The sequence below is a fragment of the Poecilia reticulata genome, chromosome 2 (genome assembly GCF_904066995.2).
Source record: "Poecilia reticulata chromosome 2, P_reticulata-male-v2, whole genome shotgun sequence".
In the NCBI taxonomy this organism is placed as follows: domain Eukaryota; kingdom Metazoa; phylum Chordata; class Actinopteri; order Cyprinodontiformes; family Poeciliidae; genus Poecilia; species Poecilia reticulata.
The window spans coordinates 41,716,062-41,743,345 of NC_088831.1; the positions used below are offsets into that span (position 1 = coordinate 41,716,062).

The 27,284-nt window shown below is 42.0% G+C and overlaps 1 protein-coding gene across 23 annotated transcripts in view; it reads left to right on the top strand.

Annotated features, from left to right (window-relative positions):
• Positions 1-27,284, top strand: part of ttn.2 (titin, tandem duplicate 2) — a 214,487-nt gene that overhangs the window by 141,401 nt on the left and 45,802 nt on the right. For all 23 annotated transcript variants that reach the window (XM_081604655.1, XM_081604668.1, XM_081604665.1 and 20 more), the window contains 34 exons: positions 1-282; positions 2,695-2,882; positions 3,199-3,310; positions 3,399-3,537; positions 3,725-3,888; positions 3,972-4,123; positions 4,749-4,905; positions 5,021-5,302; positions 5,388-5,687; positions 5,781-6,074; positions 6,216-8,220; positions 8,850-9,537; positions 10,427-10,691; positions 10,777-11,103; positions 12,287-12,571; positions 13,474-13,773; positions 13,856-14,158; positions 15,043-15,318; positions 15,410-15,709; positions 16,176-16,478; positions 17,074-17,373; positions 17,454-17,741; positions 18,128-18,430; positions 19,087-19,389; positions 19,474-19,779; positions 20,259-20,546; positions 21,301-21,591; positions 22,339-22,626; positions 23,406-23,993; positions 24,574-24,678; positions 24,763-24,960; positions 25,085-25,381; positions 26,202-26,789; positions 26,889-27,191. In XM_081604655.1, the coding sequence (XP_081460781.1) occupies positions 1-282; positions 2,695-2,882; positions 3,199-3,310; positions 3,399-3,537; positions 3,725-3,888; positions 3,972-4,123; positions 4,749-4,905; positions 5,021-5,302; positions 5,388-5,687; positions 5,781-6,074; positions 6,216-8,220; positions 8,850-9,537; positions 10,427-10,691; positions 10,777-11,103; positions 12,287-12,571; positions 13,474-13,773; positions 13,856-14,158; positions 15,043-15,318; positions 15,410-15,709; positions 16,176-16,478; positions 17,074-17,373; positions 17,454-17,741; positions 18,128-18,430; positions 19,087-19,389; positions 19,474-19,779; positions 20,259-20,546; positions 21,301-21,591; positions 22,339-22,626; positions 23,406-23,993; positions 24,574-24,678; positions 24,763-24,960; positions 25,085-25,381; positions 26,202-26,789; positions 26,889-27,191 (11,568 nt within the window). The remainder of the gene's footprint in view (positions 283-2,694; positions 2,883-3,198; positions 3,311-3,398; positions 3,538-3,724; positions 3,889-3,971; positions 4,124-4,748; positions 4,906-5,020; positions 5,303-5,387; positions 5,688-5,780; positions 6,075-6,215; positions 8,221-8,849; positions 9,538-10,426; positions 10,692-10,776; positions 11,104-12,286; positions 12,572-13,473; positions 13,774-13,855; positions 14,159-15,042; positions 15,319-15,409; positions 15,710-16,175; positions 16,479-17,073; positions 17,374-17,453; positions 17,742-18,127; positions 18,431-19,086; positions 19,390-19,473; positions 19,780-20,258; positions 20,547-21,300; positions 21,592-22,338; positions 22,627-23,405; positions 23,994-24,573; positions 24,679-24,762; positions 24,961-25,084; positions 25,382-26,201; positions 26,790-26,888; positions 27,192-27,284) is intronic.

Sequence of the window (27,284 nt, forward strand, 5' to 3'; positions counted from 1 at the left end):
AACCACCTACTTTGGACCTGGACTTCAGAGACACGATGATGGTCAAGGTGGGAGATCCATGCATGCTATCAGGACGTTACAGCGGCAAGCCAGCCCCAACAATCACCTGGACGAAGAATGACGAAGAGCTTAAATCAGACGAAGAGATCAACCTTCACAGCACCGCACGCCACCTCAGCATGAACATCAGCAAGGCCAAGAGAGAACACAGTGGCCGCTACTGCGTCAGCATCGAGAACGCCGCCGGGCCTCGGACAGGAATTTGCACCATCACTGTAGTCGGTGAGTCACAACGAGACACTTTCATCCATCTTCAGGTTTGAAACATAATCTTCAATCATCATATCTTCAAATGCCCCAAAATAATAAGATGTGTCAAAACTGAAAACCTGAAAGGTGCTAATTTAGTTAGCCTGGCTATTGCCTTCATCTGTAATTCTGCTAGATTTTAATCTCCCGTCAGGGATTTTTCCAATGGAACTCAATTTCCCAGGATCAGTGGTGGGAAGTAACGAAGTACAAGTACTTCGTTACTGTACTTAAGTACAATTTTCGTGTATCTGTACTTTACTTAAGTTGATTTAATAATGGGTACTTTCTACTTTTACTCCACTACATTTTACAGTAAGTATCTGTACTTTCTACTTCACTACATTTCTACAAAAGTGTCGCGTTACTCGTTACATCCAAGTCGCGTTGCTCTTTTTTCCCTTAAAATGTGAAGTTCAGGGATTTAAGGTGGCGCCGTAAAATCCGAGCAATAACGTGACTTAGTGTCTGTTGTCACCCATCGCCTCCACCTTTACTCGCGCGCGGAGCTCCAGACATGCGCAGTGGTTTCCTCTGAGCGTCAGTAATATAATAGCTGCATAAATCATAAGATATGGCGACATGTAAAATCAGCAGCGCTTCGCTTTCACAGACGGTGGGGACTTCATCCAATTTTTAACGTCACTTGGAAGGAAAGCTTAAAGAAAGGTAAGCTCTGTGGACGTGATGCTAGCAAAGCTAGCTGTATTGACTGAGACACATGTTGCATCTGCCATGAAAAAAAGTTGTCACTCATGCGCTGAATTACTGTGTGGAGGTGTTGGCTGAGGTGTTGCATATATGGGACAACGCTGTGACCAAAGTGCAATATAGTAATATGACATTCATGGACGATCCGATTCTTCTGGACGGATCTTGACTAAGTCCTATAGTACTGAAGCCTCACTGAAAGCTGTTCTTTGTTCTTGTAATGCTCTGCGTACACTGCAGTAGCTATTTTATTTCATTAAAATATCTTTATATTTAATTGGTGAATAAATAAAACAAGAACATAAGAACACACAGCATGCTCATTGCTCTTTGTTTTCGTCTCCTGTCATGGTGGCAGACATTGCAGCAGGAGGGAGGATGAGAACAGTCACGGTGCTCCTCCTGCTTGGTTACTTCTTGCTTATTGGGCCTTGGACAGTGTTTATAGTTGAGCGTTGTTAATTGCTATGTTTAATGGTGCAGACAATTATTATTTCTGACATTGGCAATATGGGCAACCGCCCAGGGTGTTATTTTTTTAGGGATGGCAGCTGTGTATTGTGGCACAGAGATGAAAGCAAAACAGAATGAAGAAGAGTTTGAATTGTCACTGGTTAAATTTATTTCAGCTCTAAGTATTTAATATCTAGGTGTTTTTATGGGAAAGTGAATCTTTCAGATCAATTTGAGAAGCAATTTTGATAGGTGCACATAATTTTATTGTCATATAGCATGGGGTACTGGTTTTGATTTGGTCTTGGGTTCGGTGGTCTAGACTACAACTCTGCTACGAGGCTCCTTGGTTCCATGTCCTCCTCTGCCAGTTGGATTTCTTTCAAAATAAATGTGTGGCAAAAAAAGTGAAGTTTGTGTTATGTTAGGACAGGAGACAAGATGTTTCCATCCCTGAAATAATGATGCATAGAATCACATATCTAAGTCTAAACTATGTTACAGAGTAAACACAATAAAAACATGCTTTATCTGTGGCATTGTTCATTAAAATGGCACATTTCTGATGTACTAAAATTAAATATGATTGGTAAACTTAATGATATTAGTGATTAGGCAATGCATTCAGCAAGTACTTTTACTTTTAATACTTAAGTATTTTTAAAAGCCAGGACTTTTTTACTTTTACTTAAGTAAAATGTTAATGTGGTACTTTGACTTTTACTTAAGTACATTTTTGTCTGTGTATTTGTACTTTTACTTAAGTAAATTTTTTGAGTACTTTCTCCACCACTGCCCAGGATGCATTTCATCATGGCCAGTCAGCGAACAGAAATAAGAGTTATTGATTAAAGATTTAATCTAAAGTTGATTGTTCTTAACAAACGACTAACGGTTAATTGATGAGTGGTCATTTTCTTAAAAAGTTTTATTTTCTATCAAGAGGGCCAACTGTCTTTCCTTAACACAAAGGGTTGGATTTTTCAAATGCTGCATTTTTTGAATTTTTCAAATTCTGAATTTTAGCATAGAATCACATTATTTTCCAATTTTTTTGTCAGCTGTTATATACTGACTGAATAAACACAAAATTGTGGTTTTCTCACACTATTTAAATTGGGAAGCCCTCAAAATCAATCATAGTTTTTTACCACAGTTTAAACTTGTATGACCTGAAGATAAACTATAGCTTTAATTTGTGTGACTCTTTCCTCCTGTCAGACCGTCCTCAGCCACCAGAGGGCCCCATAGTGTTCAACGAAGTCTACAGGAACTACATGGTCATCTCCTGGAACCCTCCTCTAGATGACGGCGGCTGCGCCATCTCCAATTACATAATTGAGAAGAGAGACACCAACAGAGAGCTGTGGATGCCCGTCACCTCTTCCTCCACCAGAACCTCCTGCAAGGTCAGTTTTATTCTCCGAACTCTTAAACAGAAAAAATACTTTTAAAAATATACACAACCCAGAGACACAATAGTTTTTTTTCTGTATTTTCTGGTTTGGATCAGTGTGAAAAAAGACGGTGTGAATAAATTATTTACTGTTATGCAAGATTATTTTACCAATACTAGGTCCTTCTAATAGTTTCAGCTAGAATAGAGAGAGAGAACCCATTTTCAGTAAAGTTACCAGAAAACTCTGGAAGCTTAAATGTTGAAAATTGGGCAGTGGACGATTGGAGGGATTGACCACATCCCCGCTTGTCACTGTGTGCCAACAGGTGCCAAAGCTGATCGAGGGTCGTGAGTACATCATCCGGATCATGGCTCAGAACATGTATGGCATCAGTGACCCACTCCTGTCAGCGGAGACCAAAGCTCGAGACGTCTTCAGTAAGCTGATGCTGAATAAACAAATCCATTCTCCAGGTAGGATCAAAGTCAAATTGGTGTCTGACCATTAGACATGTTTCCATTGCAGAGGTGCCTGATGCGCCAAAGCAACCCACAGTGAAGGAAGTTTACCATGACTGCGCCCTGATCAGCTGGGAGCCACCTGCTGATGGAGGAAAACCAATCACAGGTTACATTGTGGAGAGGAAGGAGACCAAGGCCAACAGGTACATTACCCCACAGCGCTGATAAGCAACAATTGTAACTGAGAAAATGCAAGGTACAGCTTCTTAGATGGCCAAAACATTTCCAGGAAGATGGGAAGATTTCATTTTTCAGGCACATTATTTTCAACATGTGAAACTTCTATGTTTCAGATTATTAAAAAATTGGGTGAAATGGTTATTTTTGCAGATGGGTTCGCTGCAACACAGAAAGAATCTACCCCAAAGTGGAGTACTGTGTGACAGAGCTGCTGCAAGGCTGCGAATACGAGTTTAGAGTCAGCGCTGAGAACGTGGTGGGAGCTGGAGACCCCAGCCCACCATCCAAACCAGTTTTTGCCAAGGATCCCATCGGTAGGTTCACGTTTTAAAACTTTCAGTTTTATAAGCCTTACACTGTTAGCAGTAATAATGACTGAAGAACTCTTCTGCCTCAGTAAAACCTGGTCCACCTGTCAACCTTCGCGCCATCGACTTCACCAAAGAGTCAGTGACTCTGTCCTGGGAGCCGCCCACCGACACTGGACGAGGCAAGATCTTCGGATACCTGCTGGAGTTCCAGAAGGCTGGGCAAGAGGAATGGAGCAAGGTGAGATTAAAGGTGTTTTACACCTCATAGGCCGGTAGACTCGGTTCGATTGAGGAACAAAAGTGCAACATTTGGGGTTCACTTTCACACCGCACTGTGTCAACTAAACCCTTTAAAACCTGTTCCCTTCCTCACCTGTGGGGGCGCTGCATCAAGAACCTCTGAAGGAAGTGTAACTTATAAACAAAAAAAAGTGGCATCAGATTTGAGTGATTGTAGTATTTCTCTTTTGTTGTTGGTAAAAGACTGCAAGGCATTTCTCCCACTAGTGCTAGACTCATGCATTTGTTTTGGTTGTATTTACCCAGAATGCCCTGTGCTTTAGTCCACTTACTGTTTTTGGAACAATGCATTCAAACTGCCCAAGAGTTCATTTTAGCTGAACCAAGACTGATGCGCCAAAAAGCTTTTCGCTTTTTTGATAAACATCAGAGATTGATTTTACATTCACACCTCTCCAAACAAAACAGACTTTCCAATCAAACAAATTGGAGGTTTATTAAAGTGGCCTAAACAAGGCTGGTGTAAATGCACCATATGATTTTTATCTGAAGGACCTTATGTGCGTCTCCTTGTTCTTTGAGAAAAATAAGATGGTCAGCATTGACCCTTCTTTGGCCAACAGGTGAACCAGACTCCAGATTCCTGCCAGGAGACCAAGTTTAAGGTGATAGACCTGGAAGATGGTGCTCTGTACCGCTTCAGAGTCATGGCTGTGAACGCAGCTGGAGAGTCTGACCCAGCCAACCTGAAGGATCCAATCAGAGTGCAGGAGAGACTTGGTGAGTTCCAAATGAACAACCTCTAAATCTATCTAACTACACAACAAACTAAATTGTAGGTGATTTTTATCATGTATTGAAATAAATTGTCATAATTTGATATTTCTTATTGCAGAGCCTCCAGAGTTGATCCTGGAGGCTGGAATGACCCGCGAGGTGAAGGCCATGGCTGGTACTCACATCACCCTGATGGCCACCATCAAAGGCGTGCCATTCCCCACAGTCACCTGGAAGAAGAATGAAGCAGAGGTTCCTACCAGGGCTGACATTGAGACAAACCAGGCTGGTACAAAGCTAGAGATGAGATTCTGCAACCGTGGAGACTGTGGAGACTACACTCTGACCGTCGAAAACCCGGCCGGCTCCAAGACTGCTACCTGCACTGTGCTGGTTCTTGGTAAGTACAGCATTAAGGTAGACAAGGCACAATGACAGAAGTGTCACCTATGAAGCGTTGTTCATTTTCTTTCTATTATCTTAAGACAAACCTGGTCCTATTCAGCACCTCCGGGTGTCTGATGTCAGAAGTGACTCCGCCTACCTGTCATGGAAGGATCCGGAAGACAATGGCGGCTCTCGCATCACTAACTTTGTGGTAGAGAAGAAAGACACTGCATCCACTCAGTGGGTTCCTGTCTGCTCCACCTCCAAGAAACGCAGCATGATGCTGAAGCACCTGATGGAGGGCACATCCTACTCATTCAGAGTTGCTGCTGAAAACCACTATGGCCGAAGCGAATTTGTTGAGATACCAAAGGCTATCAAGGCAATGAACCCTCTTTGTAAGTATCACAACAGTGAATACTTATTCAAGGAATACTTTTTATAACTACTTTACCTTACTTACTTTACTATCCTATAATTCTGTGCTTCAGTCCCTCCTGGTCCTCCTAAAGACCTGCATCACGTTGATGTGGACAAAACAGAGGTCTGGTTGGCCTGGAATTGGCCTGATCGCGATGGAGGAAGTGAGATCACTGGCTTCTTTGTGGAGTATCAGGAAGAAGGAGCCAGAGAGTGGGAAGAATGGAAGACTGAGAGCATCCCAGAGAGTCATGTTACCGGCTTGGAGGAAGGAAAGACCTATCGCTTCAGAGTGAGGACTGAAAATGCCATTGGCCTCAGTAGACCTGACACCACACTGCCCATCCTCTGCCAGGAGAAACTAGGTAGGCAGCAGAACATAGAGACACTAATCGATACACATGTACAACTTTAATTATTCTATTATTATCCATGTGTCTTTGGCTGTGATACATCAAATTAACATGGAAATGTGGAGTAATTTGTGTTTTTCTGTATTCTCATAGTCCCTCCAATTGTGGAGGTAGATGTTAAGCTGATTGAAGGCATCATTGTGAAGGCTGGCACCACCATCAGGCTACCAGCTATAATGAGAGGAATTCCTGTTCCCACTGCCAAGTGGTCCGTTGACGGGGAGGAAATCACAAGCCAGGGCAACGTCAAAATTGATACTGACAATTTCTCAACTGTGCTTAACATAAACGAGTGTACCAGGAACCACACAGGCACCTACCTGCTCACTGTGTCCAATGCGGCAGGGACGAAAACCGTGGCCCTGAGTGTAACTGTTTTGGATGTTCCAGCTGCACCTATTGGACCCGTCAACATCATGGAAGTCACTCCAGACTCCATGACAATCGAATGGCGTCCTCCCAAGGACGATGGCGGAAGCCCCGTCACCAGCTACATTGTGGAAAAACGAGAGTCCAACAAGGAGACTTGGGGAGGCGTTAGCTCCGGCAGCCTTGAAACTGAGCTCAGGATTACCCGCCTGCAGAAAGGAACAGAGTATGTGGTTCGCATTCGTGCCGCAAACAAGATGGGAGTGGGTGCTCCACTGGAGAGCAAGCCAACCGTGGCTGAACACACCTTCATGCCACCCAGTTCACCTGGTAAACCGCAGCATTATGATCTGGCTGAAGATGCTGTTACAATCGGATGGACCATGCCTCTAGCTGATGGTGGCAGCCCGATCACTGGCTACCTCATAGAGCGCAGACACAAGGGAGGAAAATGGATCCGTGTTAATAGGACCCCTTGCAAGGACCTTCGATACAGAGTCCAGGGTCTGTTTGAAGGAAGTGAATATGAATTCAGGGTGTTTGCAGAGAATATTGCTGGCTATAGTGGTCCTTCTCCTACCTCTGACCCCTGCAAACCCTGCAGACCCATCTCAGTCCCAAGCTCTCCTATTAATCCCAAAGTTAAGGATTACAGTAAGAACACTGCTGACCTGGTCTGGACCAAACCCTCCAGAGACGGAGGCAGCCCCATCCTTGGCTACACAGTGGAAATGAAGAAAGCCGATAGCGAGGAGTGGAAGAAAGTGAACCTGGATGACTTCATTAAGCTGTGTGCCTACAGGGTGAAGGGTCTGGAAGAAGGTGTGGGCTACAGTTTCAGAGTCTATGCTTCAAACATGATCGGAGATGGAGAGCCAAAAGAAATGCCACAGTCAATCACTGCTCAGGATATCCTCATCCCTCCTGAGATTGAAATGGAGGCTACCTGTCGCGAGAGGTTAACCGTGCGTGTCGGCCACAATATCAACATCATTGGCTACATCAAGGCCCGTCCTGATCCTGAGGTCATTTGGTCAAAGGAGGAGACGGTTCTGGAGAACAGCAAACGAGTGACAATCATTCAGAACCTCCCGGTGGTTCACCTCAGGGTAAAAGAAGCTACGAGGAATGATCATGGAAAATACACACTGAAGGCTTCAAATGAGGGTGGTGAGGCTTCCTGCACCATCACAGTTAATGTGTTGGACAGACCAAGTCACTGCCAGAATCTGCACATAACCTATGCCACCAAGGACTCATGCATGGTCAACTGGGAGGCACCCATTGACAACGGTGGGTCTGAGATCACCAATTACATTGTGGAGTGCCGTGAGCCCAGCATTAGCATGTGGTCCATGATCTCTTCTAACTGCACCAATCGCAAGATCAAAGCCAAACTGATGGAAGGCCACGAGTACCTGTTCCGCGTCTGCGCCGTCAACAAGCTGGGACCTGGCCCCTGTGTGGAGACCAAGACCGCTCTGCTGGCCATCGACCCCATTGAGAAGCCTGGTGAGCCGGAGAACTTTAGAGCCACCGACATTGGTAAAAACTTTGTCTATCTGAGATGGAGGAAGCCCGACTATGACGGTGGCAGCCCCAACCTCTCGTACAACCTGGAGTGCAAACACAAAGATGCTGAACAGTGGGAGAAACTCAACACTAGCACACTAACGGATACCTTTTTCTTGGCTGACAAGTTGGTTGAAAACCACACCTACACATTCAGGTAAATTAAAACTTGATTATATTTCTAAGAAATATTCTTTGTTTAGCATATTTTTACTAGGACTGGACGATATGGCTGAAAAACATATCACAATAATTGATTAGTTTTTTGTTTTAGCTATCTGAAATACAACCAAAATGGTGGTGTAACCTTCTGTTTTACCCAGAGTTTACACTTTACACTGCTGTTTTTGATTTTTAAGCAGTTATAAGGCTCAATGGTGAAACAAACTATTGCTGCACAAGTTACTCAACAAGTTGTTGCTAGGCAACCACAAGTTTCTGAACAGATTGTTGCTACGCAACCGCAAGTTACTCAACAGGTTGTTGCTAGGTTAGCCAACATCGAGTGAGTTAGTTGATGCCACCGACCATGCTAAGCTAGCAGTGAGAGGTTGAATGATTAGAGGTTTTCCTCTGCCTACATTCCCCAGAATGCTGTGCGGTTCTGCATTGGTCATCAGACGTATTTTCCATTGGTGTTGATCGCGTCTTGATCACAATATAAATTATTAATTTATTGTCCAGCCCTAGTTTTTGCTGAGAAATGTAACTTTTTTTCTTGTGATTTCTTCCCTAGTACCTTGAACAAGTGTTTTTGAAAATAAAAGTCTTGTATTTTTTATTCAGGGTCCAGACTGTGAATGAAGGTGGAGAAAGTGCATGGGTAAAGATCCCTGACATCGTGGTGAGGGAGGAGATCCAGAAGCCAGTCATTGACCTGAAGGTAGCTGGAACTGTGACAGTGAAGGCTGGAGAGTCGGTCAGGATGGAGGCTGCCCTGAGAGGAAAACCGCAGCCTGAAGTCAAATGGACAAAAGACAAAGCTGTGGGAGACAATCCCAGAATGAGCTATGAAACTGGTTCCGATTATTCCAAATTTCTTTTGACCAAGTCCAGACGCTCAGACACCGGCAAGTATGTCATCACTGCCACTAATACAGCTGGCACCTTCACAGCCTACGCAAACGTCAACGTCTTGGATGTGCCGGGACCAGTGAGGAACCTGAGGATCACCGGCATCGGAGCTGACAAATGCAGAGTGGTGTGGGACGGTCCCGAGGACGACGGAGGCTGCGAAGTGGACAGTTACATTCTAGAGAAATGTGAGACCAGGAGAATGGTCTGGTCCACATACTCCGCCTCAGTAGTCACTCCTTACTGTAACATCACCCGACTGGTGGAGGGCAATGAGTACATCTTCAGAGTGAGAGCAGAGAACAAGATGGGAACTGGCCCCGCCATGGAAAGCAGGCCTGTAACTGTCAAGACTCAGTTCAACAGACCTGGACCCCCTGACGCCCCCGAAGTTACTAAGGTAAGATAAGGTCTCGATTTGGAAAGGTTGTAGCTGTAGAAACTAGGGATGCAAGTTATCAATTAATAAGTTATTCTTAAAAACTCAGTTTTCTTCTGTATCAAGAGGACAACATTTTTCATAATATGCTGAATTTTAAAAGGGATGATTGACTTTTAACATTTTGTGAAAGCCATATTAAATACTGACCAAATAAACAGAAAATCGTGGTTTCTGTTCATTATTAAACTTAGATATATTTATAAAGTCATAAGGAATTCAGAAAACCGTCTGTTGCTCTTGAATGAATGTTAAAACTTTGCCCCATAAAGTGCATTCACTCGCGAAAAACCCTCAAAGTCAACCTTGCTTATTGGCATTATGTTTTATTTCATCATGTTATAATTTTTCTCCATTATCTCCTTCACTTTTCTATTAGCAACACATCCTGGTGTTTGTAGTACATCAATAATTTTTAAACGAGATGTTGACGCTGCTCCAGCTAGGCTCAAAATTTTAAGGCAGCAACTTGAGGAGCTTGTCGAGTATTTATATTTCAAAACAAAACCACATAAAGTGCATTTTGCATCCCACATATTTCAAAACAAAACCACATAAAGTGCATTTTGCATCCCACACCGCACTCTGTTTGGACCGATTAGCTTTCCCGTTTTTGTATCCCTCTGCCATGTTTGTTTCGCTTACAACTGGCTCCGCATAAGTATGACCAGCGATGCCCTCTGCTGGATGGAGCCCAAACTGCAACACTAAAAGAAGGTTTAAGCAGATATATTAGTTACTCCACTGGAACTAATTGTAATTTAATAAATTGTAAGTTGATTAATTGTTCGCATCCCGAGTAGAAGTTAGTTCCTTGGTCACTGGACCATTTGCTGTTTTTGTGATGCAGGTCAGTAAGGAGGAGATGACTGTGGTCTGGACTCCACCTGAGAACGATGGAGGAAAGTCCATCACTGGTTACATTCTGGAGAGGAAGGAGAAGCGGGCGGTGCGCTGGGTGGCTTGCACAAAGAGCCCCATCTCTGAAAGACGCATGAAAGTGGGAAACCTGATTCCAAACCATGAATACCAGTTCAGAGTGAAAGCAGAGAACGAGGTCGGCCTTGGAGAACCAAGCAAACCCTGCAGACCTGTTGCAGCCAAAGATCCTATTGGTGAGTTCAGCTCAACTTTCAGTCTGGAATCTCTCCTCTTGCTTTTCCATTCATCACTGTCTTATATTTTCACCTCTACCTTCAGAACCACCTGGACCACCAGCATGCCTGAAGGTTTCTGACAGCACAAAGACCTCCATTACCCTGTCCTGGTCTAAACCCGTGTATGATGGCGGCGCCACCATTATTAACTACAGCCTGGACTTGAGGCTGAAGAGCGACGCCGACCCAGAGAAACCCTCAGAGGGCTGGAAGAGAATCGATACCCGTGGCCCGCTGGTGATCACAGAGTTCACTATCGGCCAGCTGGATGAGAAACAGGAGTATGAATTTAAAGTCTCCGCCCAAAACCAGGTGGGGTGGGGTCGCCATGCCTACCTGAAGGAGGCAGTGTCTCCCAAGGAGATCCTTGGTGAGTCTATGCACTTAAAAGGCCCCATGAATTCAGAAAACTCGGACAGAAATGTGGAAATTAACAAACAAAATGTAATCCACAATAAAACATAGAACTGGCGGATAATAGCGAGTTTTATGAAAATGACAGAAAACCTTTCTGTAATTTTTGTCAGCACATGGTCGAATGGAAGTGCAAGAATTAGACGATTATTCATAAAGAAGCTATTTAGCTAGCTGCAGTTGGTCATGTCTACTAAATCTGTAACATTTAAATAAATCAGTAGAAGCGGCAGCTGAAGCTGATTATTGAATCATATATTCATTTTGGAAAAGAATGAAACAAACATTTTTGGTAAAGCAACGCAAACAGCTCAAAATAAAACAACTAACAATCATTACTTCAGTGGAGATTCCTGTGACAGATGGAAAGAAAAAAAGGTCCAGATCATTATGGAAGTGTGCACATTTTTTACAAAATTTTTATTTTAATTTGATAAATATTTCAGACTTCAACTCTAAAGCAATTTTAAAAGGTAAATTTTATGTTAAAAACAAGATTCATTGTTTTGCACATACACTGCAAAAACATAAGTATTCTTGGTCCACTTTTTAGTACAAATATCTTAGTAAAATAAAACTCTTAGAAGTAACTTTTCAGCAAGATATAGAGTCCTAATGAAAAAACTAGTTCCACTGCCAGATTATTTAATTTGTAACATGAAAAAGTGTCTTGCTATAAGTGAAATAATCTCCCAGTAATCAATATTAAGGAATTATTAACTTAAAAAAAAATTCTATATCTTGCTGAAAAGTTACCTTTGAGTTAGTTTTATCTGATTTCAAGTGTACTAAGATTTTGTGTTTTTGCATTATGTTTGAGTTCTTTAAAAAACGAGATGGAAACACTTTTTAACACCTCATAAAAACAATTTTCTGTTAAACCACAGCAGCTGTTTCATTTGTGATACAGAAAAACAAGAAATGTATCTCCAGCTATTGATTTGTTAATCTTTTTCACATACTTTCTCAGTTAATAAATATGGTTCTCATGGAATAAATGGAATTGAGAATAATTAAAACAGAAACAGTGGAATTTGGGAAAACATCAAATGAATTTCATAGGATCCCATGTACTAAAATAGCTCATTTTTAGGACATTACATGAGCTCACAGCGTTATTTGTGCTTTCATGACCACAGAGGCCCCTGAAATTGAGCTGGATGCCAGTTTGAGGAAAGGCCTCGCCGTCAGGGCTGGGTGTCCCATCCGGTTGTTTGCTGTGATCAGAGGAAGGCCGGCCCCCAAGGTGACCTGGAAGCGCCTGGGTGTGGACAACGTCATACGCCGAGGTCACGTGGACCAGGTCGACACCATGTGCTTCCTGGTGATCCCTGAGAGCACCAGAGAGGACTCTGGGAAATATTCACTGACTCTGTCCAACTCAGCTGGAGAGAAAGCTGTGTTTGTCCGAGTCAAAGTGCTTGGTAAGAACAGGAAGCCATTGAAAGGCTCAAACTTGCTTGTCTTACAGACTCATTGCATGTTATTGTTCACATCTGGAAATTTCACGCTTGCGCAAAACACAAAAGAACAAAATGAGGATTTTTTTACTTTCCATCCATAGTTGTGTTGTCATGATAGAACAATTCTGTTAAAATGAAATCTGGAGATGTAGGTATTAATAATTCAGCACAGATAACAAAGGTAAAATAATGCAGTAAACCATTGAAAAACAACTCAAAGACACTTTTTTCTTGCTCTCTGTGTTGGTTACGCTACACACAGACACGTTAGTATGACAACAACTCCACTTGTCAGGATCCAATACAAAAAAAAAACGCAAACATTTCCAACACAAAGAACAAAACATTCAGTCTGTTATACTTCTTTTGTTTTTAGGTTTTATGTTTGTTTTGCAATTATTAATAAGTGATCGTCTGAACTCAGGAGTTCTAGATTAACTAATTTAAACATGTTGTTTTTTCAGAGAGTTCAGCGTGTGGGTCGGATTTTTTTCTTCTTTTTAATGGAACCAAGACCCACCAAATTCCACAGCACATCTACATGTTAAGGTTGTCAAAGTCAAGCTAGCATAACTGACCTGCTTCCCTTTTTATCAATTACAAAATTTTCTAATTGTTGTAGTGTTGACAGTTTGATCCACAGAAACCATGGCGTCCTTTTTTCTTTTATATGTCATGCATAGGTTTAAGTTTTAGCATGGTATGTTGACAACTTGACAACGGTAATAATCGTCAGCGAGTAGCTTTTTGCCCTCTAGCAGGTAGCTAGGCGGAAGGACCTTGGACGTGGGATGACACATTGTAGCTTGTCTATAAAATATACCTGATCTTTATCAACTAAATTTATTTCTAACTCTATCCAGACACTCCTGGTCCAGTTGGCGGCTTGGATGCTACCGACATAACTAAAACAACCGCTCAGCTCTCCTGGTTGCCTCCAGAAAATGATGGCGGCAGCCCCATTATTAATTACACTGTGGAGAAACGGGAAGTGGATAGGAAGACTTGGACCAAATGCACAGAGGACCTGAAGAAAACCAGCTTCAAGGTGACCAACATGACGCCAGGCATTGAGTACTACTTCAGAGTCATGGCATGCAACAAATACGGAATTGGAGTTCCTCAGGATTCTCCCAGATCCTATCTGGCTGTGGATCCTATAAGTGAGTAGAGCCTACAACAAATTATGTGAATTTAATTTATTTATTTAATTTTTGTCTAATAATTGCCAACTTTTAAATCAAGGTGAGCCGGACCCACCTAAGAAGATGGATGTGTTGGAGATCTCAAAGAACAGCGCCACGTTGGGCTGGCTGAAGCCCCTCAGAGACGGAGGAGCTAAGATCAACGGTTATGTTGTTGATTACCAGGAAGAGGGAGCTCCCGAGGACAAGTGGACACCTTACTCTGTCGTCAAAGACCTGACCATTGTGGTGGTTGGTCTGAAGGAAGGAACAAAGTACAAGTTCAGAGTGGCAGCAAGGAACTCTGTTGGAGTTAGCTTGGCCCGCGAGGCGGAGGGAGTGTTTGAGGTCAAGGAGCAGCTCAGTAAGTAGATCAGCTTAACTGCAAAATAACAGGTTCTTGTGAACAGTGGTTTAATTGTTATAGGGGATGTACTTTACACAATTGTGTACTTTTGTTTGGGTTTTTACTGCTTCTAAAAGCAACCCAAGTGCTTAAATAAACCACCCAGATGTTTCTTGGCAAAAAATATATGTTTTTTGGTGCCAGGAAAACAAGCCATTTCAAAACCTTCAGAATATAATGTCACAAATCTGCAGGCACTGCTCCTCACCTAGCAACCCCAGCGACACCCAACCCATTACCTCACAACCCAGGCAGAGTTCTAACCATTACCTAGCAACAAAACTGAGCTCCAGCACATTTGATCAGCTGGTTTTACTGCTGTATGTTCTATACAATGGCTGCTGGAAAACACAAATGTTTGGCTGTTGACTTACTATCCAGAAACCACTTACTGCAATCTTGTTGATTGTGCAGGAGGCTCCACTTCTGCTTTTCAAAGATGTATTATTGCATCTGTTTGCAGCCATTTTCATGTATGAGTGTAAACGTTGGGGGACATGGCCAGCAGCAGATTAATGCCGTAAAATTTCCAGAAATTTTACTCAAATAGGAGTAACAGTACTTCAGAATAAAGTTACTAAAGTAAAAGTAAAAAGTACAGCGTGATAAAAATAATTTAAGTAAATTTTTTTGTTTTGTTTTTGAGTTAGGGGGCGTGGCCAGCAGTTTCTCATTTTCAGATGCTCTAATCAGCTCAATCTGAAAGGAGCTCAAAATAGGCGGAACTAAGCAGACTGAAATCCCATCATCTAAGAATCTGTCATGAGCGTGTTTTGTGTAGCCCATCCAAACCTGTTAGAGGAAGCCTAATAGCTCACCTTTAATATTTGCTTTGCTTTCAGTGGCTCCAAAGATCATCATGCCCGACATTGTTACGGTGAGGGCCGGATCGAAAATGGTGATCGAGGGCATCGTGGCTGGTAAACCGGCTCCTTTCTGCAAGTGGAAGCAGGGCAACGAGGACGTACTGACCTCAGACCGCCTGTCGGTCGTAAAGACTCTGACAACCTGTACCCTCATCATCAAGAACGTGAACAGAAAGGACAGCGGCTACTTCAGCCTGTCAGCCGAGAACAGCACCGGCAAGGTCAACCAGATCCTCAGAGTCATCGTCCAGGGTCAGCTAAAGCACCCATCACTGCTTCTGACAACATAGCATTGACATATTAAAATTATTTCATCAATAACAACGTCCTCTCTGTTTCTCAGACATCCCTGGACCTCCTAGTGGCCCTCTGGAGATCTCAGAATTGGATATTGATGCTTGCACGCTGCTCTGGAACACCCCGGAGGAAGATGGCGGCAGCCACATCACTAACTACATTGTGGAGAAGTGTGACATCAGCCAGGGTGACTGGATCACCGTTTCAACTTCCTGCACCAAGACCAGCTTCCGAATGACCAAACTTACACCTGGAAAGGAGTACTGGTTCAGGGTCCGGGCTGAGAACAAGTCTGGCGTCTCTGAGCCCCTCTACTCTGAGAAGATGATTGCCAGATATCCGTTTGGTGAGTTTTGTTCATTATAAGACAAATAGGGGTAGGATGAACCATTTTTTATCTAATTAATCATTGGAATATTTGATAAATCAATTACTTATGTAATTGTTAATTACAACCCTCGTAGTAAGTTTATGGTCAAATGGCTCAATTTACCTCAAAGTTACAATTTTGAGTTTATTTCTTTGTTTTATGACCTCATATTGTAGCTCTATATAAAAACCAAATTGAAAATATCTATTGTGGTCTAAAGTCAATTTCTATTAAACTTATGCTAGACTAAATTCATTTTCAAGAGTGAAAAACTTTTTTAAAAAGAAATAAATATCTACTAAACACTTTAGCCAGGAGGTTTGGTCACATAATAAATGTTTTTTTGTTTTTTTCCTAGCAACACGGGGTGGCTCAACTTTCCTACCTTTCCAGATGTGACGTTATGTGTTAATATTTTGTTTGTTTTTTTTTTTTCTTCTAGATCCTCCAAGTGAACCCAGAAGCCTGCAGATCAACAAGATCAACAAGGACTTTGTCATTCTGTCTTGGGAGCGTCCCAGCAGCGATGGTGGAAGCCCCATCACTGGTTTCTGCATAGAGAAGAAGGAGAGGAACAGCCTGCTGTGGGTGAAGGCTAACGAGTCTGTGGTCAAAGCCACGCAGTACACCTGCACCGGCCTCATCGAGGGCCTGGAGTACACCTTCAGGGTGTCGGCCTACAACATGGCTGGACAGGGAAAACCCTGCAAACAGACCGACTTCATCACCGCCAGAACTGCTGTTGGTAAGTACATCTGTTCTTACCTCAGTTTCTAGTTATAAAAAGAAAAGGCCAGAAGTTATTATTTTTTATTTCAATAGAACATCAGTTCAAATCAAGCTGTGTAGAGAATATGACTATAATATTCATACAATATAAATTTGTACAAATATTTTCTCACTATAACCTATAATCTACTTTGGTAGCATAATACATTTTAACATGAAATATTCTTCCAGATTGATCATTAAGTTACTTCAGTATTGTTGATTATTTTTATGCTTATTCTTAGTAAATATAACTGATGACCTATGATCTTTTTTGAAGAAGAATCCCATTTTATGTTGGGATATTTTCAGTGACATGCTCAGATATTTTGGGGGTCAGGTGCTCATGAGGTAAAATGGGCACCTTAGTAAAGAAACTTCTTTAAAATGAAAAGCTTGAACATCATATTGTTTAAAATCAATAGCGAAATGCTGTCTTGTACGACAGAGTTGGGGCAGGGATAACCCAAAAAAGTCTGGTTTATCTTTAGATTCATCATTTAAAATGCACATTGAAGAGGATCAAAACTAGATAGCATTGCTCTTGTGAAACCCTTCTATTTTCCTCCCAGACCCACCAGGGAAACCCGAAGCAATGGATGTGACCAAGAACTCTGTCTCATTGGTCTGGAGCCGTCCCAAACATGACGGCGGCAGCAAGCTGATTGGCTACCATGTGGAATACACTAAGCTGCCAGAGGACAAATGGACTTGCTGCAACGCCAACTGCATGAACATCCAGACCGAGAGCTACGTGGTTCAGGGCCTGGAGGAGGGTCAGAGGTACCAGTTCAGAGTCATTGCCAAGACTGCCATCAACGTCAGCCTCCCGTCTGAGGTGTCGGATCCCATTGCTGTTATTGCTGAGAATGGTACGGTTCTGCTCAACCCGTTAAGAACAAATCAGATCCAGTGGCGGGTCATGAACTTCCTCCCTCTGTCTCCTGTACAGTTCCTCCTCGCGTTGAACTGGGCATCAACATGAAGGGCCTCATTGTGGTGAAGGCAGGCGACAACGTCTTCCTGGACGCTGAGGTTCACGGCAAACCCCTGCCTAAGGTCAGCTGGAAGAGAGACGGTGCGCCACTGGTGATCGCAGAAGGAATGAAGGCGATGCAGAAGAAACACGTTCATCTGCTGGAGCTCTACTCAGTCACCAGGAAGGAGACTGGAGACTACACCATCCTCGCTGAAAACCTGAGTGGTAGCAAGTATGCCACCATTAAGGTCAAGGTTCTGGGTAAGCTGCAGTAAAAACAGTGACGTGAATGGTGTGATTAATCGATTATTGAATGCTCCCTTAGGGTTGTGTAATTCCAATTATTTGTTCTTCATAAAGATTTTAATGTTGACACCCTTCAGAAGTGTTGTTAACTGTTTGTGGGGTCCCTTACCTTTAAAAAGAACTTCGTATCATTTTACCTGAAGTTAATTAAATTAAATCCATGTTTAGGATTATAAAAGAAGCAAGTACAAATATTTGCAAAATGTGCCATTTTTTATCCGATTAATTGTCAGAATAATCAATAACTAAAATTATCCTTAGTTCCAGCCCTACTGAAAAGCTCAACAAGCCTTAAATGCAGTCATGTTTGAAATTCAACCTTTCTTCTTCCTGCTCTGCAGACAAACCCGGCCCTCCAGCCTCAATAAAAATCTCCAAAGTGTTTGCCGACCGTGTGAAGGTTCGCTGGGAGCCTCCACACGCAGATGGAGGATCTGAAATCACCAACTACATTCTTGAGAAGCGTGAAACCAGCAGGGCCAACTGGGCGCTGGTGACCGCTAACATCCACGGCCACAACACCGACTGCTCAGTGGAAAAGCTCATCGAGGGTCATGAGTACCAGTTCAGAGTGAGTGCTGAGAACCAGTATGGTGTGGGAGACGCCATCATGACTGACGCCGTAACCGTGAAGAACCCGTACGGTGAGAATTCATTTTTCTATTTTTGTTTGTATGAGTTAAACCATTTATCTGAAAAACTTTGCAAAGAAAATATATGAATGTCTTAATGCAAGTCTTAGTTGAACCCAGAAACACCATTGTTGAGGAATATATGTAAAATATAAGGCAATTTTCTATACCCTCCTCCTGACTGATGCTTGTCTTTTGATGCCTTTTAAACTTCATTTTAAGTTTAAAATACTCTCTTAACAGCTCTATTTTGTTTTTTCTTACAGCATGAATACCTTTTTAAATTTCTGAACAAGTAAATATGACATTTGAACTATTTGAAACCACTTGCTCCATTCTTGTTGGTTGTGCAGGGGGCTCCATTTCTGCTTTTCAAATATGTACTACTGTATAATTGCACATCTAATTTAAATTCTGTTTGGAGTTTAAATTGTTTTAATTGAATTTGAATTGAATGGGTTTGTAGCCATTTTCACATATGAGTGTAAACGTTGAGTTGGAGGGGCGTGACCCGCAGCAGCTTTTTTGGATTTAAAGTGACAAGACATGTTTTGTATGACCTATAAAACCATCTTAACCTGTTCTAGGACGCATAATAGGTGTCAGTTCAGAGATGCTTGTTAACCTGGTCTTCAGTGTGACTCTCATGCCTTTATCTCTTCCATCAGATATTCCTGGGCCATGTGAGCCACCGGTCATTACCAACATCACCAAGGACTCCATGACAGTCAGCTGGAAAGCCCCCGCCAATGACGGCAAAGCTCCCATCCTGGGTTACCTGGTGGAGAAGCGTGAGGCCACGGAGTTGACCTGGGCTAAGGTTAACCGCCGACCCGTCATCGACAGAACCATCAAGGCAGCTCAGCTGACCGAGGGCTCAGAGTACGAGTTCAGAGTCATCGCCTTGAACAAGGCCGGCCTGGGCAAACCTAGCGATCCCTCCAACGCCGCTCTGGCTGTTGACCCCGTCTGTGAGTGTCTGATTAGCAGAAAAACGTAACTGAAAATATCCCTGATGTTTGTCAGACTTCTAAGCTTTCTGTGTTATTCTTAAGATCCGCCTGGCCCTCCTGCGTTCCCCAAGGTGGTGGACTCCACCAAGCATTCAATCAGCCTCAGCTGGACCAAACCAGCTTACGATGGCGGCTGTGAGATCATTGGATATCTGGTGGAGTGCAAGCGAGCCGACGCCGAGGAGTGGACCAAGTGCAATGTCCCAAAGAAACTCCAGGCCACCAAATTCGTGGTGACCAGCCTGACGGAAAACACAGAGTACCAGTTCAGAGTCACTGCCGTCAACAAGATTGGCTACAGTGAGCCCAGCGAGGTTCCTGGAAACCACACGGCCAAAGACATCCTGAGTATGTTCATCAGATGATTGTTGGCCTGCCACAATAAGCAATAAGTCCATTAATCACATGATAAATTAAAATGAGCTCTATCATTGAAAAGCCGCCATTTTGAAAAACACTGGAAGCATTTGACACCCAGTACGAAGTAGTTAGTTTGCACTTCCTGATACTTTGCCTGTTTCCCTGACTAAGTTGAATTTGAAATCCAGCTTTAGTCACAGAGACTAAAACAAGAATCCATTTGGATCCTTCTTTTGTTTTTTCTTTTGTATATTTAAAATGTTTTCCAGTCCCAGTGTTAAAAATTCTTTAGAAATGAAATTTTTTCTTATCTTTGAGTGAGTATATTTGTGTTTACAAGCCATTGTTATTATTATATTAGTTTAAAATCACAATATTATAGTTCAATTTCTGGGACAATTTATTGTCCAGTAAAATGGCTTAAAGGTTGGGTAGCTACCATATCTTAATAATCTGGCTCTCTGCAGTTGCCCCTGAAGGTGAGCTGGATGCTGATCTGAGGAAGGCTTTGGTTCTGCGAGCCGGCATCACCATGAGGCTGTACGTCCCGCTGAGGGGACGCCCGGCGCCCAAGGTGACATGGACGAAGGTGGACGCCAACCTGAAAGACAGGCAGGGCCTGCTGATCAAGACATCTGAGTGGGACACTCTGCTAATGATTGAGGACATTAACAGATATGATGCAGGCAAATATGTCCTGTCTCTGGAGAACAGCAGTGGATCCAAGAGCTACACCATTATCGTTAAAGTCCTCGGTAAGGATTTGTCTGAGTACACAGACTGCAAACAGTTAGGGTTTAATCAGAGGCGTTGCATTACAGTGAATAAATATAAACCTGAATTTGTTTTGAACTGTTGTTAAAAACAAAAAGAGCAGTTATAGAAACACATTTATGTTAAGCTTCAACAAATATGATTACACTACAAAAACACAGACTTTTCTGAAGTATTTTTGTCTAGTTTCTAGTGCAAATATATCACTTGAAATAAAACAAACTAACTTAATATCTTTTCATCAAGATATAGGAATATTATATTTATAAAAAAACTTCTAGATCTACAGGCAGATTATTTGACAAGGTCAACAAGATACCTTGTTAAAAGTGAAATAATCCGCCAGTAAAACTAGAACTTTCTTTTTCAGCATTAAAGAATTATTGACTGAAAACAACCTCCTATAATTAGTTAAAAAGTTACTTGTAAGTTAGTTTTGTTTTATTTCAAGTCCACTAGAAACCAGACAAAAGTATTAGACAATATTTTATGCTTTTGTACTAGATCCCTGAAGGTGTGTTTATTTTTATCTGACACCAAGACGTCAGATAACAGATCCTTTAATTACGGCAAGTTGTAAGGAGGAGCCTTCATGAAATCAAATCAAGTGGTCATAATGTTGTGCTTGTTTAATGCATGTAGCCTAATGTAAATTAAAATTACCATTTACCTTTCTATTTGTTCTTTGATACCCTGACCAATTGACTAAAGTTTTCTGCTGCTCCTCCCCCTCAGACTCACCTGGACCACCTGCTAACCTGACTGTGAAGGAGACCTCCAGGACCCACGCCTGGATAAGCTGGGAGCCGCCGCTGATCGATGGTGGAAGTCCAGTGAAAAGCTACATTGTGGAGAAACGTTTGGCTGAGAGGAAGGCGTGGACCTGCGTCTCCGCCGAGTGCCACAAGACCTCCTTCAGGATCACCAATCTGGAGCCGGGTCAAGCATACTGCTTCAGAGTTCTGGCTGAAAACGCTTACGGCATCGGAGAGGGCTGCGAGACGGCAGGCAGCGTCCGGGCCTCAGGTAGCGATTTATTATACTTCAGAGATTAAAGTCGACCCACTGAATCCAAAATTATTAAATCAGAAACGTACATTAAAAATTTGGAGGTGGAATTAACTTTAGTATTTTAAAGGATAATTAAGCCATTAAAGGGGGGACGTATAATACAAAATTCACATTTTGACATTTTTATACTTCCATTTTGGGGTTGCTGTTATCTAGCAACCCCAGCGGAGTTCTGTCCATCACCTAGTAACTCAAGCTGATCTCCATCATGATTGGTCAGCTGTACAGGACGAGTGTTTTGTTGTTGACTTACCATTCAACAACCACTTGTTGCATTCTTGTTGGCAGTGCAGGAGGTTCCACTTCTGCTTTTCAAAGATGTACTGTTGTACCTTTTTCTGAGGTTTTTGTGTCATTTTTTTTAGCAGTTCTTGGTGCACAGGCGAGTGGGTGAACAGGTTTTTCAAGTAGTTTAGTTCGTCTGACACAGTGCAGTGTGAAAATGAACCACATCAGCTTAATAATAAATGTTACAATTTTGGTCCCAAATTGAGCAAGATCTACCGGTCTATTAGGTAGAAAACACCCAAAGAGTTTGGGACTTTCATGTTCCATTCAGATCTATAAGAAAATTCATTCATATGTCTTCACAGTTGGAGGTTTTTTTGTATTCAAGTTTCTTAAGAGTTATGCACTGGAACTAATATCCATTTGTTCTTATCAGAAAATACGCTTCAACTTTTCCTAAATCCACTTTTGCAGAACAACCTGGTCCAGTGACAGACCTCAGAGCCCAAAAGACCACCAAAGACTCTATCACACTGAGCTGGAAGAAACCCATCAGTGATGGCGGAAGCTTCATTATCGCTTACATCCTGGAGCAGAGCGAAGGAGAGGAGAAGTGGAAGGAGATTATGAAGGGCAAGAACACCAGTCACACCATCAGTGAGCTGGCAGACGGCAAGCAGTATTTATTCCGGGTCAAGGCCCTCAACGAGTCTGGAGAGGGACCACCAACTGAGCTCACTGCTGTTGCCAAGGACCAATTTGGTAAGGAATCCACCTGGTTAGCCTTCATAACATAAACATTTTTTTGAAGGGGTAGTATTATATAAAGTCAACTTTTTCAAGCTTTACGTCATGTTATAATGTTATTCCCTCTTCAAAAACATAGCTGGAGTTTTGCCTTGCTTATTTCATTCATTTTTGAGAAATCCTTTAATCACTGTGGCAACCAATCAGCTGTGTAAAACACCTGGGTGGACATAGCCTCACCTTTTGAGGTGCAGCTCCTCCTCAGTGTTAGTTTCTGAGCTCCTCCACTCAGCTCCTTCAGACTAGCAGCAGCAGCAGCAATTACCAAGCAACTAATTGAGCTCATTGTAGGAGCTGCTTCTCAGTGAAATGCTTGTAAAAACATTGTTAAAAGTTTAAAAGAGGAGAGATGTTGTGATGACTTCCTGAAGGCGGAGAGTCAGAAAAAGAAGGAGTTTCTTAAAGAAACAGAAGCCCAATTTCAAGGTGTTAAATGAAATGACCTGATAAGACATGACAAAGACAGACGGAGTGGGAATCAAGCAGGCAACCCACCAATTGCAGGGCGAACTCATACCACCGTCTTACAAAATCACAATGTCAAATTTCTTCTGTCATGTTTGATATAAATACCATTTTTATAGTACAATCATGGTTACTTGGTTGTACTATAAAGTAGCACTAAGTGACTGAGAATGCATAATACTGCCCCTTTAAATGCACTTACATGATTTTCAATGCCAAAAAAGAATTTCTTATAGAAAAGTTTTTAACACCAATTGGTAACATTTCAGTGCTGCCTGACTGCAACTTGAGCAGTTTGCATGATGGTTGCTGCGTGGTGAAGGAGGGCACCACCATGCGCATCAACATCCCTGTCATTGGAGTGCCTAACCCTACCGCCACCTGGAAGAAGGGCGACATGGGACTTGGCGACACTGGCCGTATATGTGTTGAGGCTTCCCAGGGCATTACCACTCTACTGGTCAGAGACTGCCAGAGAGGAGATGCAGATACCTACACCATCAATGTCAGGAATAGCGCAGGCTCAAAGGACTGCAAGTTCCAGTTGAAGGTCGTCGGAAAGCCTGGAATATGCACTGGACCCATCAAGTTTGACGAGATTACTGCTGATGGCATCACTTTGGAGTGGGCACCGCCCAAAGACGATGGAGGTGCAGAGGTGTCCAATTACATTGTTGAGAAGAGGAGGACAACAGACAACAAATGGGCCACAGTGGCTTCAGCCATCCAGAAGACCACCATGAGGGTGATCAGACTCCACGATGGAATAGAGTACATCTTCAGAGTGTGTGCTGAGAATAAGTACGGCATCGGAGAGTTCCTGAGGTCTGACTCAGTCATCGCCCAGCATCCGTTCAGTGAGTACAACTCTGGTCTTCAAAACTTTACTTGAAAAGTCCTTTGATTTCTCTTTTTAATTACTGTAAATGTCAGTCTAGTTTTTGTAAATGGTTTGACAGGTAATAAGATATTAAAATAGCTTTCATATAGTTAAGATGGATATTCTCTGATCCAGAATTGTTCGATTCTGGTTAGACCAAGGATTATTGAGTTCCAATCCAATTCTGATACATTGATTTAAATATTTGTAGATACAGACATGATCCAACCCGAAGATTAATAATTACACTAAGCCTCAGCTTGTGTTGATGCTCTTTCCATGTTATATGATACACAGTACACTTACATTTGGATCAGTGACCTTAGGGCAGTATTCAGACATCAGTGAAGTCTGACAGGCAGCATTTGAATAAAAGACAAATTAATTTGATTAATGTTGAAAGGCACAGCCTGAAAATGTAGTGTTTACATTTTTCTGATGGCAAAAGTAATTGGTATTATGAATTAATCTTGAAATGGTTTGTTACAGTAAGTAAGTCTTATGTTTTTTTATGTAAAGATTTTAGTGAATTAACTGATCTCTAATCTTTCCTCAAGATGTACCTGAGGCACCAGCTCCTCCTGAGATTCTGAGCATTCGACATGAGTCAGCCATTCTGACTTGGGCTGATCCAAAAGACACCGGTGGCTCCCCAATCACTGGTAAAATACTGTTATTCATCTCTGTAAGTAGGTAATCGAGTGTCATCAGTCATCATTTATTATATCTTTTTGGGGGTTTTTCAGGGTATCACCTTGAGTTTAAGGAGAGAAACAGCCTGATGTGGAAGCGAGCTAGTAAGACTCCTTTGAGAGTAAAGGAGTGTAGAGTTACGGGTCTGGTTGAAGGACTAGAGTATGAGTTCAGGGTGATGGCTATGAATATGGCCGGCCTTGGAAAGGCAAGCAAAGTCACTGAGGCTGTTGTTGCCCTTGATCCTATTGGTGAGTCCAAACCATTTTCTTAAAGTTATACATAGAAACTTTTCTGTTTTTATTGTAAATGCCTGAATTAAATTGCACTGGCTTTGTTTTATTTCATGTCTTTTCTTTGATTTTTTTTTTTCAGATCCACCTGGTAAACCAGATGTGATTAATGTTACCAGGAACACAGTCACTCTAATTTGGACTGCTCCTAAATATGATGGTGGCTATAAGCTGACTGGCTACATGGTGGAGAAACTTGAGGCTGGTGGAAAGGCATGGATGAAGGCCAATCACGTGAACATCCAGAGCTGTGCTTTCACCGTTACAGACCTGACAGAAGGAGCTCAGTATCAGTTTAGAATCAGGGCCAAGAATGCTGCTGGTGCTGTCAGTGTTCCTTCAGAGACCACTGAATCACTGACCTGCAAGGATGAGTATGGTATGTATTTTTTTTTTGTTTTGTTTTGTTTTTTCATTTTTATGTATTTATTTTTTATTTATTTTTATTTATTTATTTCGAACACACAGAAAAGACAATCAAGAAAAAAGAAAACAAAATAAAATATCATGAAACAAACGTAAGAAATAAAAATGTAGAACAAATTCTTCTGCCCATGTGACATGCAAATGTTATATTCTGTTCGAAAAGGAGCAGATGGAAGATATAATATCTAGATATAATGTCCTACCCCTTTCCTACCTGTCCATTTATAATCAATTAACTGTCAGAACATCAAAAAGAGACAACTTGTTTCCATTTTACATGTTGGATTATGTACAATTATTTAAATACTATTTATATCATCAATTACATTATAGACTATTAAACAGTCATCTTATACATCATATTTTCAAATAAGCTCTGTTTTAATGAGTTTTTTAAATTGGTTTACATTTGTACTTTTTTTTAACTCATCATTCAATCCATTCCACACATTTACTCCACACACAGATAAACAAAAACTCTTCCTGCTGTTCTAATACGTTGTTTTTTAAAATATCCTTCACCTCTTGAACTATAACCACCCTCTCTGTCACCAAACATTTCCTGTATATTGTGTGGAAGTTTTTGATTTCTGACCTTAAACATGAATTGTGAAGTGTTAAATGTTACAAGGTCCCAGAATTTCAGTATGTTTGATTAGATAAATAGCTGGTTTGTGTGTTCCCATGTAGTTTAAAATTTAAGACTTATGCAACTTCAGGTTTTAAAAATAAAAGTTTTAATTATTGTTCAACATCTTCCTGTTTCTTAACAGAGCCTCCATCTATCACTCTTGACCAAGAGATGAAGGAGGTTGTGCCCGTCAAGGCAGGAGACACAATTGTTATCTCAGCTGCAAAGATTGTGGGCAAACCTCCCCCAACTGCTTTCTGGTCCAAGGGAGGTCGTGAATTCAAGAACTCTGACATTGTCAATGTAACTAGCACTCCAACCTCTTCAACCCTTTCTATCAAGTATGCAAGCCGGAAGAATACCGGAGAGTACACAATTAATGCCAGTAACCCATTTGGTATTAAGGAAGAACACATTAAAGTAAAGGTCCTAGATGTTCCTGGACCACCAGGCCCTATTGAAGTCAGTAACATTTCAGCTGAGAAGTGTACCCTGACCTGGCTTCCACCTGAAGAGGACGGAGGCTCCTCTATCAAGTCCTACATCCTTGAGAAGAGAGAGACTAGCCGCTTGCAGTGGACCAAAGTTGCGGAAAATATTATGGACTGCAGACATGTAGCCACCAAACTGATCAAGGGCAATGAGTACATCTTTAGAGTGTGCGCTATAAACCAGTATGGCACAGGAGACTCTAGCCTGTCTGGTCCTGTCAAAATGGCTGACAGCTATGGTAAGTTTACCTTGTTTAAGAATAAAGTTAAAAAAAACTGACATTGAAATGTTGGAAATATATATATATTTTTTTCTCATGGCAATTTTTTTTTCTTAGGTCCACCAGGTCCACCCTCAGCTCCAGAGGTAGATAATGTCAGTCGGAATGCTGTTACCATTTCATGGAAGAGACCTGTACAGGACGGAGGAAGTGACATTAGAGGATATTGTGTAGAAAGGAAAGAAAGGAGAGGAATGAGATGGGTGAGAGCCTGCAAGAGAACAGTTCCTGACCTTCGCTTCAAGGTGCAGGGCCTGAGTGAGGGAGTAGAGTACGAGTTTAGAGTCACTGCTGAGAATAAAGCTGGATTTGGGCAGCCAAGTGAGCCATCACGCCCTGTAATGACCAAGGATATTGTATGTAAGTAAAGAAGACTTTGCAACCAACTTTTAAAGCAAGCAGGAATATAGCATTATCAAAGAATGTTTGTAAGAATTTAGAATTCCTTCTGAA